General features: G+C 45.8%; 1 protein-coding gene across 1 annotated transcript in view; it reads left to right on the top strand.

The window, feature by feature from the left end:
* LOC115170192 (collagen alpha-1(XI) chain) overlaps positions 1 to 9,947 on the top strand; it is a gene marked incomplete in the record, with an annotated part of 195,147 nt that extends 185,200 nt beyond the window's left edge. Inside the window, 10 exon segments of the mRNA XM_029726559.1 lie at positions 466 to 519; positions 1,570 to 1,677; positions 1,924 to 1,977; positions 2,076 to 2,111; positions 2,291 to 2,344; positions 2,474 to 2,744; positions 5,277 to 5,389; positions 6,999 to 7,067; positions 8,058 to 8,291; positions 9,425 to 9,947. Coding sequence (XP_029582419.1) covers positions 466 to 519; positions 1,570 to 1,677; positions 1,924 to 1,977; positions 2,076 to 2,111; positions 2,291 to 2,344; positions 2,474 to 2,744; positions 5,277 to 5,389; positions 6,999 to 7,067; positions 8,058 to 8,291; positions 9,425 to 9,571 — 1,140 coding nt within the window.
* Between the last annotated feature and the right edge of the window lie 8,765 nt (positions 9,948 to 18,712).

Consider the following 18,712-nt stretch of genomic DNA (forward strand, 5'->3'; position numbering starts at 1 on the left):
TCTATCCACTGCTTAGATATACTGGTCACTGCTTAGATATACTGGTCTATCTACTGCTTAGATATACTGGTCTATCTACTGCTTAGATATACTGGTCTATCCACTGCTTAGATATACTGGTCTATCCACTGCTTAGATATACTGGTCACTGCTTAGATATACTGGTCTATCCACTGCTTAGATATACTGGTCACTGCTTAGATATACTGGTCTATCTACTGCTTAGATATACTGGTCTATCCACTGCTTAGATATACTGGTCTATCCACTGCTTAGATATACTGATCTATCCACTGCTTAGATATACTGGTCTATCCACTGCTTAGATATACTGGTCTATCCACTGCTTAGATATACTGGTCTATCCACTGTTTAGATATACTGGTCACTGCTTAGATATACTGGTCACTGCTTAGATATACTGGTCCATCCACTGTGACAGTGATTTTTTTTATCTCTTCCCAGGGTCCCCCTGGTCTCGCTGGCTTGAAAGGAACTCCTGGCGGTAAGGGAGAAAAGGTAAGGCTATGGCTACTTTAGAGAAGAGAAGGTTATCTCTCTCTTTATCTCTCTCTTTATCTCCATCGCTCTCTATCTGTCCCTCGCTCTTTCAAAATTAATTACGTTTGTAGTTTACAGAGTCAACTCTTCTGTGTGATGTAATGTGGTAATTGAATATGTATACGTAATGTAATTTAATGTGTTGTCCTGTGTGGCTCAGTTGGTGGAGCAATGGTGTTTGCAATGCCAGGGTTGTGGGTTCGATTCCCACGGTGGGACCAGTATGGAAAATAAATTGTATGAAATGTATGCAATTCTCTACTGTAAGTCGCTCTGGATAAGAGCATCTGCTAAATGACTTAAATGTAAAAATGTAATGATCATTGGTTTTTAATAGCTAGCACGCAGCAGTAATAGTAGTCTAGTGGGCTTTGCAGTAGGCTATAACTCTAGCTACAGCAGCGGAAGCCATAGACACACCACCATTGTTAAATACGACACCGTTATAAACAGAAGAATCCTTTACCGGCATAACTAAGGCAGTGTTCTGGCACCCGCGGACACAGAGTACATTAATAATGATGCAGGTGGTTTCAGCTCGTTAGTTTAATATGCATATTGTTACTTGGCGTAATTGAACAACAAATGTTTGTTATAAACAAAGATGTCAACAATTGTGATTTGTGTATGATTGATCACTACACCCCTCCAACAGCACGTGTCTGTGGATGTCCTGTATACACTATTTCTGCGACAGTTCATCTGGAGCTATTCCTCTCTATCTCCTATTGGCCTATCTGTAATGTACTGTGTGAATATCCCATCTAACACTGTCCACCTCTCTTTCTCCCTCACCCTCTATCTCTCCCTCTCTCTCCTTCTCTCTCTCTCTTCCCCTCGTCTCTCTCTCTGTCCTTCGCTCTCTCTTCCCCTCCTCATCTCTCTTTCTTTCTCTCTCTCTCCTCTCTCCTCTCTATCCCTCCTCCTTTATCTTTTTCTCTCTCTCTCTCCTTCTCTCTCTCTTCCCCTCCTCCTCTCTCTTTCACTCTCTCTGTCTCTGTCCTCCAGGGTCACCCTGGTCTGATTGGTCTAATTGGACCACCTGGTGAGTTTGGAGAGAAGGGAGACAGAGGCCTGCCTGGACCCCAGGGAACTGGTGGAGGCAAGGGAGACACTGTAAGTGGCTGACAAGTTTATTACTCATTGATTAACTATCTATAAACAGATGATTAATAGTCGAGGAATGACATATATTAACCTTTTATTGTCTACGCCTTTATGTAAAGGCGTAGACAATAAAGTGTCATCTCATTGGTTCAAACTATTATAAAGTGTTGAAGAATGCCTTCATGTAAAGTGCCATCTCATTGGTTGATACTACTGTAAAGTGTCATCTCATTGGTTAATACTGCGTCTCTGTAGGGTGTTGGAGGTTCTGCTGGTCCTCTTGGTCCTCCTGGTCCTCCTGGTATTCCTGTAAGTTCCTTGTCAAAACATCTTCATGTCTACCATTTCATTATGTTCATTAGTGTTATTGTTCACTGTGTGTGTGTGTGTCTCTTTTCTTATCCTAGGGACCTGTGGGCTCTAAGGGGTCCAAGGGATCAACCGTAAGTTATGTTCATTAGAATCAATCAAATTCAATCAAATGTATTTATAAAGCCCTTCTTACATCAGCTGATGTCACAAAGTGCTGTACAGAAACCGTCGCTGTTGGAAGATCTCTCTGTCATGTGTGACTGGTGTGATAACTTCCATGTGTAATCTTGTGTCCTGTGTCTGTTTTAAGGGTGGAGCTGGGCAGAAAGGAGACACTGGTATGATTGGACCACCCGGAGCTCCTGTAAGTCAACATTTCCTCTCTCAACAAGAGCTCATATTCTTTCACAATTATCCACTTTAAATTGACCTTTTCGCCTATCTCTGATTGGCCAATTTCACTGACCCCTAACCTCTGTGCTCTTCCATTCAGGGTCCTCCTGGGGACATCATCCAGCCGCTGCCCATCCAGCAGGCGAGCAGGAAGAACAGACGGCAGGCGGAGGACGACGGCGTGCAGGGCGACGAGGCCGGAGGCATGGCAGATTATGACATGGAGGCCACAGCGGACATGGAGGACGTGTTCGGGTCCCTGAATAACTTGAAGCAGGACATCGAGAGGATGAAGTTCCCCATGGGAACACAGGACAACCCTGCCAGAACCTGTAACGACCTGCACCTCAGCCAGCCTGACTTCCCTGACGGTGGGTTAGAGAGATGGGCATTTAGAGTTTTTCCTAGTCTGTTCACATGATAAGTAACAGGACCAATCAGCTGTCTGGAGGGATGCTGTACTGCTGGTTCACGTTCTACCTGGTAGTTCATCATTGGCTAGCATCTCTAATTGGCTAAAGATAGAGATTCCAGTCACCTGGTGTTAAAAGTAGTTGAATAGCCCTGGTACAGGATGTTTTACATTTGACCTTGCCATAGGGCCCCAGTACAGCATGTTAATAACCTTGCCATAGGGCCCCAGTACAGCATGTTAATAACCTTGCCATAGGGCCCCAGTATATGTTAATAACCTTGCCACAGGCCTCAGTACATCATGTTAATAACCTTGCCATAGGGCCCCAGTACATCATGTTAATAACCTTGCCATAAGCCTCAGTACATCATGTTAATAACCTTGCCATAGGGCCCCAGTACAGCATGTTAATAACCTTGCCATAGGGCCCCAGTACAGCATGTTAATAACCTTGCCATAGGGCCCCAGTATATGTTAATAACCTTGCCATAGGGCCCCAGTATAAGTTAATAACCTTGCCATAGAGTCCCAGTACATCATGTTAATAACCTTGCCATAGGGCCTCAGTACATCATGTTAATAACCTTGCCATAGGGCCCCAGTACATCATGTTAATAACCTTGCCATAGGGCCTTAGTACATCATGTTAATAACCTTGCCATAGGGCCCCAGTACAGCATGTTAATAACCTTGCCATAGGGCCCCAGTACATCATGTTAATAACCTTGCCATAGGGCCTCAGTACATCATGTTAATAACCTTGCCATAGGGCCCCAGTACATCATGTTAATAACCTTGCCATAGGGCCCCAGTACATCATGTTAATAACCTTGCCATAGGGCCTCAGTACATCATGTTAATAACCTTGCCATAGGGCCCCAGTATATGTTAATAACCTTGCCATAGGGCCCCAGTATATGTTAATAACCTTGCCATAGGGCCCCGGTATATGTTAATAACCTTGCCATAGGGCCCCAGTATATGTTAATAACCTTGCCATAGGGCCCCAGTATATGTTAATAACCTTGCCATAGGGCCCCAGTACATCATGTTAATAACCTTGCCATAGGGCCCCAGTACAGCATGTTAATAACCTTGCCATAGGGCCCAGTATATGTTAATAACCTTGCCATAGGGCCCCAGTACATCATGTTAATAACCTTGCCATAGGGCCCCAGTATATGTTAATAACCTTGCCATAGGGCCCCAGTATATGTTAATAACCTTGCCATAGGGCCCCAGTATATGTTCATAACCTTGCCATAGGGCCTCAGTACATCATGTTAATAACCTTGCCATAGGGCCCCAGTATATGTTAATAACCTTGCCATAGGGCCCCAGTACATCATGTTCATAACCTTGCCATAGTGCCCCAGTATATGTTAATAACCTTGCCATAGGGCCCCAGTACATCATGTTAATAACCTTGCCATAGGGCCCCAGTATATGTTAATAACCTTGCCATAGGGCCCCAGTACATCATGTTAATAACCTTGCCATAGGGCCCCAGTACATCATGTTAATAACCTTGCCATAGGGCTTCAGTACATCATGTTAATAACCTTGCCATAGGGCCCCAGTACATCATGTTAATAACCTTGCCATAGGGCCCCAGTACATCATGTTAATAACCTTGCCATAGGGCCCCAGTACAGCATGTTAATAACCTTGCCATAGGGCCTCAGTACATCATGTTAATATCCTTGCCATAGGGCCACAGTACATCATGTTAATAACCTTGCCATAGGGCCCCAGTACAGCATGTTAATAACCTTGCCATAGGGCCCCAGTATATGTTAATAACCTTGCCATAGGGCCCCAGTATATGTTAATAACCTTGCCATAGGGCCCCAGTACATCATGTTAATAACCTTGCCATAGGCCCCCAGTACATCATGTTAATAACCTTGCCATAGGGCCTCAGTACATCATGTTAATAACCTTGCCATAGGGCCCCAGTACATCATGTTAATAACCTTGCCATAGGGCCCCAGTACAGCATGTTAATAACCTTGCCATAGGGCCCCAGTATATGTTAATAACCTTGCCATAGGGCCCCAGTATATGTTAATAACCTTGCCATAGGGCCCCAGTACATCATGTTAATAACCTTGCCATAGGCCCCCAGTACATCATGTTAATAACCTTGCCATAGGGCCCCAGTACATCATGTTAATAACCTTGCCATAGGGCCCCAGTACAGCATGTTAATAACCTTGCCATAGGGCCCCAGTACATCATGTTAATAACCTTGCCATAGGGCCCCAGTACATCATGTTAATAACCTTGCCATAGGGCCTCAGTACATCATGTTAATAACCTTGCCATAGGGCCCCAGTACATCATGTTAATAACCTTGCCATAGGGCCCCAGTACATCATGTTCATAACCTTGCCATAGGGCCCCAGTACATCATGTTAATAACCTTGCCATAGGGCCACAGTACATCATGTTAATGACTGTGTGTAATGTGTGTTGTGATGTTCAGGTGAATACTGGATCGATCCTAACCAGGGCTGTACTGGAGACTCCTTCAAGGTCTACTGTAACTTCACCGCTGGAGGAGAGACCTGTATCTACCCCGACAAGAAGTCCGCTGGTGTACGTTACTGGAAAACAATTTCTATAATGTCTATTGTCGTGTCTTTGGGGTACCATTAAACTGAAGACATGTTTATCAAATAACTCCCTGTAATTATTATCACGCGATTAAACTGATTAATTGTTTAATTGTAATTAACTAGGAGATCGGGGCACCAAGGAAAATATTCAGATTACAAAGTTATAATTTTCCTAATATAACTTTCCTATATTATAACATTATATATTATATAGTATAGGCCGATTATCTTCTGGTTTAAATGGTGTATTTTACCTCGCGTCCAGTCTCATTCCAAACGTCGTAAATTGTTGTATCTGCACTAAAGTCATCCATACATCAATTGTCTTAAAATCATTTATTTACTAAACTAAGTAATTCACAGAAAGCATACAAACAGTAATTATCGTCACAAAGAATTGGTAATGTGCCCTAGTGGGCTAAACAGGCATGGCGGCCTGTTAAACAAAGGGTCATAAAGGGCAGCTGAGAAGACACTACAGAGTTCATAAATATTAACAATTGATATGCTAATCCTTTGCACATGAACGCTCACTCATTCGGGAACAATTGCAATCAATATATATTTACGCTCAGTGTGTCGTCGGGATCCTTGTTGGAGAGTCGTTCTGTTGGAGAGTTCTCTCTCTCTCTCGGTTAGAATGGATCTTTCAAAGCGACATTCATTAATGTCGTTATAGAATGGATGTTTCGTTGGTCTTCGCGTTCAATGATATAATTTACTTAGCTGCAGACTAATAATTAATATCAAAGACTTGTTCTTATTCTGTCGGTATCGGTAGTCTAAAAGTTAACTTTCAGTAGAGGAATTGGATGGTCAAACCTTGGCTCTCTCTTCTGAGATAAGCTGGTCTGAAGAAAGTAAATCAAGGTGGGGTTTTATACGTGAACATAGAACAGGCTTGTCACATGACGCCTGGTCCTGTCCATGTCCCTGGGGGGGGGGGGGGGGGGCGTGCCGATGACTGAGTTAAGCTTGGTACAGAAATACAATTCTATCACATTAGCATCAGTACATAGCATCTCAATGTATTACAAATAGCTTTATCCTTATTAATACATTTTATACAACCATCTGGATGCAAGTCCCATAGCTGAGGCTATTATATAAACCGTTTTATGGTAATATGGCTATATTGTCTCTTCTGAGTATCACAAAATTGTACCAAGCGGACCAGTTCGTAGCTGGATTCTTCACCAATCTTTTATACCTTCTCCAGAACATAAATGTCGTTCGGTTCCCCAATTCTGTGAGTTGGAAGAATTTCCTGTGTCTCTCTATGAAACCCCTCTGTGTCTCTCTATGGGCCATGTGGCAAGAGATTCTCCTCCTTCACACAGGGCCTGGGTGGGGGGAGGTAGGTTGGGGGGATGGTGCAAGGGGGAGGGGGTCAACTGTCCTCCCTGTACTCAAAGAGGGCAACGTCATGACACTATAGATACAAGAACACGTCGCAGTCCATTTGAACCTGTATTTTCATACTCACTGTTAGACCTATTCTGTATATATATATATATATATATATATATTGTATTGAGAGACATTAACAGTTAGCCTGTTGTTTTATTTCTGTGTATTTTGTGTAACAGGTCAGAATCTCTAACTGGCCCAAGGAGGCTCCAGGATCATGGTTCAGTGAATTCAAACGGGGAAAAATAGTAAGTAGAGAAAATATCCAACTCTCAAAGCAGTTATAGATTTATGAAATTCAAAATCACTTTCAATGACAACCTTTTCTCTACCTCTCCTCTCTCCCATCCTCCCTCTACCTCCTCTGCCCTCTCCCCCTGCCCTCTACCTCCACATTTCCTCTAACTCACCCTCTCCCCCTCCCCTCTACCTCCCCCTCTACCTCCCCCTCCCCTCTACCTCCCCCTCTCCCCCTCCCCTCTACCTCCCCATCTCCTCTACCTCCCCCTCTCCCCTCTACCTCCCCCTCTCCCCCTCCCCTCTACCTCCCCCTCTCCCCCTCCCCTCTACCTCCCCATCTCCTCTACCTCCCCCTCTGCCCCTCCCCTCTACCTCCCCCTCTCCCCCTACCCTCTTCCTCCCCCTCACCCCCTCCCCTCTACCTCCCCCTCTGCCCTCTCCCCCTCCCCTCTACCTCTCCCTCTCCCCCTCCCCTCTATCTCCCCCTCTCCTCAACCTCCCCCTCTCCCCCCCTCTGCCCCTCCCCTCTACCTCCCCCTCTCCCCCCCTCTGCCCCTCCCCTCTACCTCCCCCTCTCCCCCATCTCCCCCTCCCCTCTACCTCTCCCCCTCCCCTCTACCTCCCCCTCTCCCCCCTCTGCCCCTCCCCTCTACCTCCCCCTCTCCCCCCTCTGCCCTCCCCTCTACCTCCCCCTCTGCCCCCTCCCCTCTACCTCCCCCTCTCCCCCCCTCTGCCCCTCCCCTCTACCTCCCCCTCTCCCCCCATCTCCCCCTCCCCTCTACCTCTCCCCCTCCCCTCTACCTCCCCCTCACCCTCTCCCCTCTACCTCACCCTCTGCCCCCTCCCCTCTACCTCCCCTCTCTCCCCCTCCCCTCTACCTCCCCCTCTACCTCCCCCTCACCCCCTCCCCTCTACCTCCCCCTCTACCTCCCCCTCACCCCCTCCCCTCTACCTCCCCCTTTCCCTCTCCCCTCTACCTCCTCCTCTACCTCCCCCAGTTGAACTATGTGGACATGGAGGAGAACACGATCCAGACAGTCCAGATGACCTTCCTGAAGCTGCTCAGCTCAACGGCCCGTCAGAACTTCACCTACATCTGCCACCAGTCTGTAGCCTGGTACGATGCCAAGGCAGACGGCTACGACAAGGCTCTACGCTTCCTGGGTTACAACGACGAGGAGATGTCCTACGATAATAACCCCTTCATCAAGGCGCTTTCGGACGGATGCTCAGTAAGGACACAGTATAGATTATACACAGTTAGGCTATATTATATACAGTATTTAGGTTATATTTTCAGGTTATATTATATACAGGTTATATTATATACAGGTTATATTATATACAGGTTATATTATATACAGTATGTAGATTATATTATATACAGGTTATATTATATACACGTTATATTATATACAGTATGTGGATTATTTTATATACAGGTTATACTATATACAGAATGTGGATTATTTTATATACATTATGTAGGTTATATTATATACAGTGTTTAGGATATGCTATATACAGTATTTATGTTATATTAGATAGGTTATGTTATTTACAGTATTTAGGTTATATTAGATACAGTATTTATGTTATATTAGATGGGTTATGTTATATACAGGTTATATTGATCCTGGTGACTGGTAGTTCTTAATCAGATCTTGATCACCACAGTAACTCTCTCTCCCTTGTCCCACCCCCTCCTTCCCTTCACTCTCCCCCCTCCTCCGCCTTCCCTTCCACTCTCCCCCCTCCTCCGCCTTCCCTTCCACTCTCCCCCCTCCTCCGCCTTCCCTTCCACTCTCCCCCCTCCTCCGCCTTCCCTTCCACTCTCCCCCCCTCCTCCGCCTTCCCTTCCACTCTCCCCCCTCCTCCGCCTTCCCTTCCACTCTCCCCCCTCCTCCGCTTCCCTTCCACTCTCCCCCCCTCCTCCGCCTTCCCTCCACGCTCCCCCCTCCTCCGCCTTCCCTTCCACTCTCCCCCCTCCTCCGCCTTCCCTTCCACTCTCCCCCCCTCCTCCGCCTTCCCTTCCACTCTCCCCCCTCCTCCGCCTTCCCGTCCACTCTCCCCCCTCCTCCGCCTTCCCTTCCACTCTCCCCCCTCCTCCGCCTTCCCTTCCACTCTCCCCCCTCCTCCGTCTTCACTTCCACTCTCCCCCCTCCTCCGCCTTCCCTTCCACTCTCCCCCCTCCTCCGCCTTCCCTTCCACTCTCCCCCCTCCTCCGCCTTCCCTTCCACTCTCCCCCCTCCTCCGCCTTCCCTTCCACTCTCCCCCCTCCTCCGCCTTCCCTTCCACTCTCCCCCCTCCTCCGCCTTCCCTTCCACTCTCCCCCCTCCTCCGTCTTCACTTCTATCCTCTCCAGCTGAAGTCGGGCTACTCCAAGACGGTGATGGAGATCAACACTCCTCGCATCGACCAGGTGCCCATCATCGACGTCATGTTCAATGACTTCGGTGAACCCAGCCAGCGGTTCGGTTTCGAGGTGGGCCCTGTCTGCTTCATGGGCTAGGACCTGACCACCCCCCCCCCATCCCCCCACCACCACCACCACCACTCCTCGACCAGCTGAAGGACAGGGTTAGAGGGCGTTCTGTTCCATGCATGCCTTGTACTGCCGAATGAATACCTGACATCAATCACTCACCCTCCCTATTCTCCACTCGACCTGGCCTCAGGCTCTAAACCAAACCTGTGTTTTTATATCCTTGCTAAGATGATCAGACCACCAGCACGCTGCCCCCCCCCCCCCCCCCCCCAGAACAGCGGGCCCCCCCTCCTCCTCTGCCCTGTCATAGAAGCATTGTCCCAGGGGAATACTCCTCGCCCTTGTAGGGCCAATCACATAGTGACTTTAACTTGTAACAAGGAGGGAGTGACATGAGGAATAAAGGATGTTTGATGCCGTGGACGGACAGTGGTGCACTTTCAGCAAACAGAGGGAGGATCCACTCACTCCAACGCCCAAGCCCCCCGTTTCCTCTCCTCGTCTTCCCCCTTCTCCTACCTTACCCCATGACCTTATCTAGAGAGACGTTCCACTCACCTGCCCAGCCCCCTTCCTCCCTTCTCCTCCCCCAGCCCAGCCTCCCTGTCTGGTAGCTCCAGTCCTCTCCTCCCTCCCTCCCCCAGCCCAGCCTCCCTGTCTGGAAGCTCCAGTCCTCTCCTCCCTCCCTCCCCCAGCCCAGCCTCCCTGTCTGGAAGCTCCAGTCCTCTCCTCCCTCCCTCCCCCAGCCCAGCCTCCCTGTCTGGTAGCTCCAGTCCTCTCCTCCCTCCCCCAGCCCAGCCTCCCTGTCTGGTAGCTCCAGTCATCTCCTCCCTCCCTCCCTCTCCCAGCCCAGCCTCCCTGTCTGGTAGCTCCAGTCCTCCCTCCCTCCCCCAGCCCAGCCTCCCTGTCTGGAAGCTCCAGTCCTCTCCTCTCCTCCCTCCCTCTCTCCCCCAGCCCAGCCTCCCTGTCTGCAAGCTCCAGTCCTCTCCTCCCTCCCTCCCTCCCTCCCTCCCTCCCCCAGCCCAGCCTCCCTGTCTGCAAGCTCCAGTACTCTCCTCCCTCCCTCCCCCAGCCCAGCCTCCCTGTCTGGTAGCTCCAGTCCTCTCCTCTCCTCCCTCCCTCTCTCCCCCAGCCCAGCCTCCCTGTCTGGTAGCTCCAGTCCTCCCTCCCTCCCTCCCCCAGCCCAGCCTCCCTGTCTGGTAGCTCCAGTCCTCTCCACCCTCCCTCCCCCAGCCCAGCCTCCCTGTCTGCAAGCTCCAGTCCTCTCCTCCCTCCCTCCCCCAGCCCAGCCTCCCTGTCTGGTAGCTCCAGTCCTCTCCTCTCCTCCCTCCCTCTCTCCCCCAGCCCAGCCTCCCTGTCTGGTAGCTCCAGTCCTCTCCTCTCCTCCCTCCCTCTCTCCCCCAGCCCAGCCTCCCTGTCTGGTAGCTCCAGTCCTCTCCTCTCTCCCCTCCCTCTCTCCCCCAGCCCAGCCTCCCTGTCTGGAAGCTCCAGTGCTGTTCCAGATACAACCACAGAGGTGCTTCTGTGCGGAACACAGAACACCAAAGGTGCTACAAAAAAGTGCATTTTTATAAACTGTAATTATTATTATTATTATTATTATTTTGTACAATACTGTTCTCTTTCTGAGTCCACTCTTCAAAAAAAAAACATGCATGTGTAACAAGGCTCTTAATAAAATGTTTTAATAATGTTTTAATAAATAAATGTTAGTAACACTATATAGAAAATACATTTGCAATAAATATATTTGTTTGTTTTAAATGTCTGTTGAGAAACGAATTGGTAAGTAAGTAAGTAGTCCTATGTTGTTGTTGTTTGTGCAATACAATGTTAATATCAGCAGTTGAATACAAATCGTCTCTATTTTGTAATTATGAAGAATCTCCTTTGTAAATATTGACCATTATAAAGCACTTAAAGCATTTTTCTCCCCCTCCAAGACTATACTATACTCTAATCTACTCTACAGTGAAGTGTTATACACATAGTAGGCCTATATATATATTTATATGGTTACTAAGGGTTACTAAACCAAATTCAAAAACAACAATCAACTCAAAGTGAGCTCTCTAAACAGGACTTGTTGTTTCAAACTATTAAATCTTGTTTTTTTTTTCTTCTTATTTGTGCCCGCTAAATCAAGACTGAATAATGTAAAAGACAAACCTTGATGATAATGATGGAAGACAAACCTTGATGTATACAATTAAGTTTATATATTTGGGTGGGGAAAATAAAAATACTTATTTGTGTTGGTTCTTCATGTCCAATTCCTAACAGTTTGTGAATGATGCCAAATAAATGAGCTCATTGTACAGTTATACCATTTTCCTGTAACAGTAATGAGGAAATGTTTTCATGTGCTTTTGATGGTTGATTCATATTAAAACTGGATTCTGAACAGTGTCGATTTGACCATCTGTATTCTTCACTATCTCTAGTGATTCCATGATGATTCCATGGTGCTTTATTATGACAGATTATTCTTCCCTTTCATCAAAGGATTAAATAATCCTAATCTTAAACGTTGTCAGGTTAGGCTAATCTGTGGTGTGATATGTCTGGGTCATGGTGCTTCTGTTTCTACCCACAATGCCGAGGTACACCTCCAACTGGTTCTGTCTCCAAGCGCCTCTCTCTCTCTCCTATTCCAACCCAGACTTTGATCGTGACGTTTACATCGCCCTCTCCTTCCTTCAGTCACAATATGACAGCAGTAATAGTTGAACCAGAGAGAAACATCTTAACCTTTCAAACCTGTGCAATTATGTTTACAGCTTGTTGTAAAAATAATATAAAATAAATGTTTCGATAACTTGCCAAATGCATATTGAAATAGAGACAATAGTTTGCATTCACTTAAAGACATCTCATGAATTAAATACTTTTATTCAACTGTAACTGTGAGTATTTATTGAAGTGATACAACCCTCTGTGTTTGGTGTAACAGCCATGGTGGCCATGCTGAAACGGTATGAAAGGCACAGACAGTTGGCACCACATGACGTTTCCCCAGGCCCTAGGTGTGTAAACACTGTACAGCGTTATTCCACATGACGTTTCCCTAGGCCCTCGGTGTGTAAACACTGTACAGCTTTATTCCACATGACGTTTCCCCAGGCCCTCGGTCTGTAAACACTGTACAGCGTTATTCCACATGACGTTTCCCTAGGCCCTAAGATCGAATTGTACTACACCGGCTCTGGCGCTCGTCAGATGTGGCAGGGCTTGCAAACTATTACAGACTACAAAGGGAAGCACAGCCAAGAGCTGCCCAGTGGCACGAGTCTACCAGATAAGCTAAACTAGTTATATTCTTGCTTCGAGGCAAATAACACTGAAACAGGCATGAGAGCACTAGCTGTTCCGGAAGACTGTGTGATCACGCTCTCCACAGCCGATGTGAGTAAGACCTTTAAATATGTCAACATTCACAAGGCCGCTGGGCCAGACGGATTACCAGGATGTGTACAGCGAGCATGCGCTGACCAACTGGAAAGTGTCTTCTCAGACATTTTCAACCTCTCCCTGACTGAGTCTGTAATACCAACATGTTTTAAGCAGACCACCATAGTGCCTGTGCCCAAGAACACTAACTTTACCTGCCTAAATGACTACAGACGCGTAGCACTCACGACTGTAGCCATGAAGTGCTTTGAAAGGATGGTCATGTTTATCCCAGAAACCCTAGACCCACTCCAATTTGCATACCGCCCCAACAGATCCACAGATGATGCAATCTCTATTGCACTCCACACTGCCCTTTCACACCTGGAAAAAAGGAACACCTATGTGAGAATGCTATTCATTGACTACAGCTCAGCGTTCAACACCATAGTACCCTCAAAGCTGATCACTAAGCTAAGGACCCTGGGACTAAACACCTCCCTCTGCAACTGGATCCTGGACTTCCTGACGGGCCGCTCCCAGGTGGTAAGGGTAGGTAGCAACACATCCGCCATGGTGATCCTCAACACTGGGGTGCATGCTCAGTGCTCAGTCCCCTCCTGTACTCCCTGTTCACTCATGACTGCACAGCTTGGCACAACTCCAAAACCATCATTAAGTTTGCCAATGACACAGCAGTGGTAGGCCTGATCACTGACAATGACGAGACAACCTATAGGGAGGAGGTCAGAGACCTGGCCGTGTGGTGCCAGGACAACAACCTCTCCCTCAATCAAGACAAAGGATATGATGGTGGACTACAGGAAAAGGAGGAATGGGCACGCCCCCATTCTCATCGACGGGGCTGCAGTGGAGCAGGTTGAGAACTTCAAGTTCCTTAGTGTCCACATCACCAACAAACTAGCATGGTCTAAGCACACCAAGACAAAGAGGGCACGACAAAACCTATTCCCCTAATGGAGACTGAAAAGATTTGTCATGAGTCATCAGATCCTCAAAAGGTTCTACAGCTGCACCATCGAGAGCATCCTGACTGGTTGCATCACTGCCTGGTAGGGCAACTGCTCGGCCTCCGACTGCAAGGCACTACACAGGGTATTGCGAACGGCCCAGTAAGTCACTGGGGCCAAGCTTCCTGCCATCCAGGACCTCTATACCAGGCGGTGTCAGAGGAAGGCTCTAAAAATTGGCAAAGACTCCAGCCACCCTAGTCATAGACTGTTCTCTCTGCTACTGCATGGCAAGCTGTACCGGAGCACCAAGTCTAGGTCCAAGAGGCTTCTAAACAGCTTCTACCCCCAAGCCATAAGACTCCTGAACATCTAATCAAATGGCTACCCAGACTATTTGCATTGCCCCCCCTCCCACCCCCTCTTCTACACTGCTGCTACTCTCTGTTGTTATCTATGCATAGTCACTTTAATAATTCTACCTACGTGTACATATTACCTCAATTAACCGGTGCCCCCACACATTGACTCTGTACCGGTACCACCCTGTATATAGTCTCGCTATTGTTATTTTACGGCTGCTCTTTAATTACTTGTTACTTTTATTTCTTATTCTTATTTGTATTTTTTTTAATTGTTGGTTAGGGGCTCGTAAGTAAGCATTTCACTGTAAGGCCTACACCTGTTGTGACTAAGAAAATGTGATTTGATTTGACAGGTATCCAATCTTCCACTGCTCCCTCAATTCTAGCAGTTTACAAAAAACACCAACAAATACCAACTGAAGACATTTTCTTCCAACATAATTACAACTCTTGTTTCTGGTTGGGTCTAAAGACACACACACACACACACTGCACACGCACAAACAAACGTCGGACTGTGTTACTAATGAGTCGATGAATCACTAGAAATTGAGCATCAGAGAGAGAGAGAGAGAGAGAGAGAGAGAGAGTCATGACAGAATTGGGAATACACTGTGTTCTCCACAGTTAACAACGACAAACAATCAGAATGTTTATTTTTTATACCCTTGTCATACTTAGTTCTCTTTGTTTTCAATCATGTTTGTTACGTCACGTTAGACGTCTTGATATGCGTTGCGGTATACGTCGCGTTATATCTCACAGTACATGTTGTGTTACATGTTATATGTTGTGTTATATGCAGGGGCTTCATCTTCTACATGCGTGCCAGTTTCTCAGCGTGTATGTTGGAAAAGTGAATCATCAATTAATCTGTTAGTTGATCATCCATGTCCCTGTTCATCCCATATGGTGTTAGTCAGTGAAGACGCATGGCGCTAGCTCTGGCAAACAGTGAACAACTTAACATTCAGAAGAACACGGCTGACAAGAGACTGAAACTTAACATTCAGAAGAACACGGCTGACAAGAGACTGAAACTTAACATTCAGAAGAACACGGCTGACAAGAGACTGAAACTTAACATTCAGAAGAACACGGCTGACAAGAGACTGAAACTTAACATTCAGAATAACACGGCTGACAAGAGACTGAAACTTAACATTCAGAAGAACATGGCTGACAAGAGACTGAAACTTAACATTCAGAAGAACACGGCTGACAAGAGACTGAAACATAACATTCAGAATAACACGGCTGACAAGAGACTGAAACTTAACATTCAGAAGAACATGGCTGACAAGAGACTGAAACTTAACATTCAGAAGAACATGGCTGACAAGAGACTGAAACTTAACATTCAGAAGAACATGGCTGACAAGAGACTGAAACTTAACATTTAGAAGAACACGGCTGACCAGAGACTGAAACTTAACATTCAGAAGAACACGGCTGAGAAGAGCACGAAACGTCCTGACTCTTGTGTGAACGATTCCGTAAATGTCCAATGCAGTTGTTTTTATCTCAATATCAAATAATTTCAACAGCATACCACCCTGCTGGATTGCCTCTGAAGGTAAGCAGAGTCGGTCCTGGTCGGTCCCTGGTTGGGAGACCAGGTGCTGCTAGAAGTGGTGTTGGAGGGCCAGTAGAGGGCACTCTGGTCAAAGGTATTAGGTATTTTATTAGGATCCCTATTAGCTGTTGCAAAAGCAGGAGCTACTCTTCCTGGGGTTCCACACAAAACACGAAACATGACAAAGTACAGAACATTAATAGACAAGAACAGCTCAAGGACAGAACTACATCAATTTATAAATGGCACACGTAGCCTACATATCAATACATACACACAAACTATCTAGGTCAAATAGGGGAAAGGCATTGTGCCATGAGGTGTTGCTTTATCTGTTTTTTCAAACCAGGTTTGCTGTTCATTTGAGCAATATGAGATGGAATGGAGTTCCATGCAATAATAGCTCTATATAATACTGTACACTTACTTGAATTTGTTCTGGATTATAGGACTGTGAAAAGACCCCTGGTGGCATGTCTGGTGGGATAAGTGTGTGTGTCAGAGCTGTGTGTAAGTTGACTATACAAACAACTTGGAACACATTAGAGTTTCTTCTAAAAAAGAAGAATTGATGCAGTCAGTCTCTCCTCAACTCTTAGCCAAGAGAGACTGGCATGCATAGCATTTATGTGAGCCCTCTGATTACCATGAAGAGCAATACGTCCCACTCTGTTCTGGACCAGCTGCTGCTTAACTAGGTCTTTCCTTGCAGCACTCGACCCCACGACTGGACAATAATCAAAACAAGAGCCTGCAGCGTGTTATAAAAGTTTCTTAAAAGCAGAGAAGATCCCAATGCCACAGGGCATTGAATGGGACATTGCCCTGCGTAGGGTGCCATCTTTCGGATGGTACATTAAAATGGGTGTCGTAACCTGAAAACTAGCTGTTTATTGGCAGAGAGGTTTGGAACTCTCTTTGTTATTGGTCTATTAACTTACACCATCTGATGATGTTGCCAGGTGATCCAAAACCCTAGGCATGCGAAACAAGCTGACATTTTAAAACAGCTCTTACACTAAAAGGGCATTTTCACAATTTTACAGTATTATTCCAACCTCATAGTGTGAAAATATAAATACATTATAAAACACAGGGAAATTAAATGTTTGCCTAGACTGTCCCTTTAAGTTGGACGTATGACTGGTGCAGAAAGACAGCCAGGGCCTTGGAGACCAGAGGGGAAGTAAGCTAGATCTGCTCACGGTTTTCTAAAGCTTCCCATTCCAGCTCAGGCTCATCCATACTACGACAAAGGATATTGCTCATCCGCCTGCCACTAACTCTAGCGTGTCGCACAGTGGCTAGTGAAAAGCCGAACTATTCATTGAAACAATGCTGAAACATCAGCCCACTATGGTGTGAAATAGACCTTTACAGGTGCTGTCTTTATTTTATTACTTTGGGTTTGTTGTTGTCAATAAACGAGCACCTTTTTTTCCCAGTCCTAGTCCCGTGTGGCTCAGTTGGTAGAGCATGGTGTTTGCAACACCAGGGTTGTGGGTTTGATTCCCGCGGGGGACCAGTACGTAAAAAAAAAAAAAAAAAAAATGTATGAAATGTATGCATTCACTACTGTAAGTCACTCTGGATAAGAGCGTCTGCTAAAATGACTAAAATGTGTGTGTTACAGTAAGACATATAACATTTTTACTGTGCGTGAAGTTTCAAATTAATTAGTCATTACTAAATTTGTAATGTGATAGGAATTTTAACATTACTATTTTTAACACACAAAAAAAACACATTTGATTAATAACATTTTCAATCAGTTGTCTTCCTCAAATGACGAGGATGATGACGCAATCTTTGCTCAGACACGAACTCGGCTAGCCGGACGCTCGCATACTCCTAAAGTTGATGTCTGTGCCCCCGCTGAAATCAAATTAGCATGATAAAAAAAAAATCCCCAGAAAAATGTGTCAGTTTAAACTAGAGAGATGCGTCTCAATCCACCGCATCCGTCTATGTAACACTTCCGCATCTGACAGAAATGGTGCGATATTTGTCAGACCATGAGACATCCCAAAAATTCTCACTAAATCGTCTGTAACGTCTGAACGGTTTGGCTTTACACACCCATCTACGGAAAGATGAGACTCTGACGAACACGATGTTGTTCTCCATTTTGCTCTACAAACCCCCACAAACGTCTTGGGACTCGTATGAAGTCGGTACAGCCGATCTGCCAACTTCTGTCTGCTGCATCCAAACAGACTAATGTGTGACCCCTCTGTGTAAAGGTGAGACTCTCTAGGATGCCCACAGGCCTCAAAAAACTCCTCTGAAGGTCCTGTGATACCAGACAAAAACATTTATGGAAGTATATATATGGAGACTGTTTAGTCCCAAAAATAAGGGGTTAAATACATTTAAAAAAAAATCATAATTATAATAATAATGTTTCCTGATCTTTCTTATGCCTCTCAGACATATGAAAGACATTTCAGAACAAACTTCTTTTAGATTTTTTGGTGGGGGGACTATCTGTTGTTCCATGTAGTGAATCTGTTATTCATTGCGTTTGTGGGTTAATAGCAGTAAGGCCACAAAAAGGTTTTTATCAAATCATTTTCTTATATATTTTTGGGATACTTCAAGGGGTATTAAAATTCTAAATCTATTAGCAAATTGATCTTTGATCCCCCCCCCTTCAAATAATCTTGTTTGTCCATTTTGAGACACCTTAGTCAGTATACATCTAAGATAACTCAAGAAATGTTACATTTTACAATATTTTTTCAATTAAAAAATGTGCATGTAAACGATTTGTCTCTTGTTGATTGACAACAAAGACTTTATTGAAGAATCCCTACTGTTGACCAATCACCGACGGAAAGGGGCGTACCTGAACTGAAGTCCC

Source organism: Salmo trutta, chromosome 31 (genome assembly GCF_901001165.1).
Source record: "Salmo trutta chromosome 31, fSalTru1.1, whole genome shotgun sequence".
Classification (NCBI taxonomy): Eukaryota; Metazoa; Chordata; class Actinopteri; order Salmoniformes; family Salmonidae; genus Salmo; species Salmo trutta.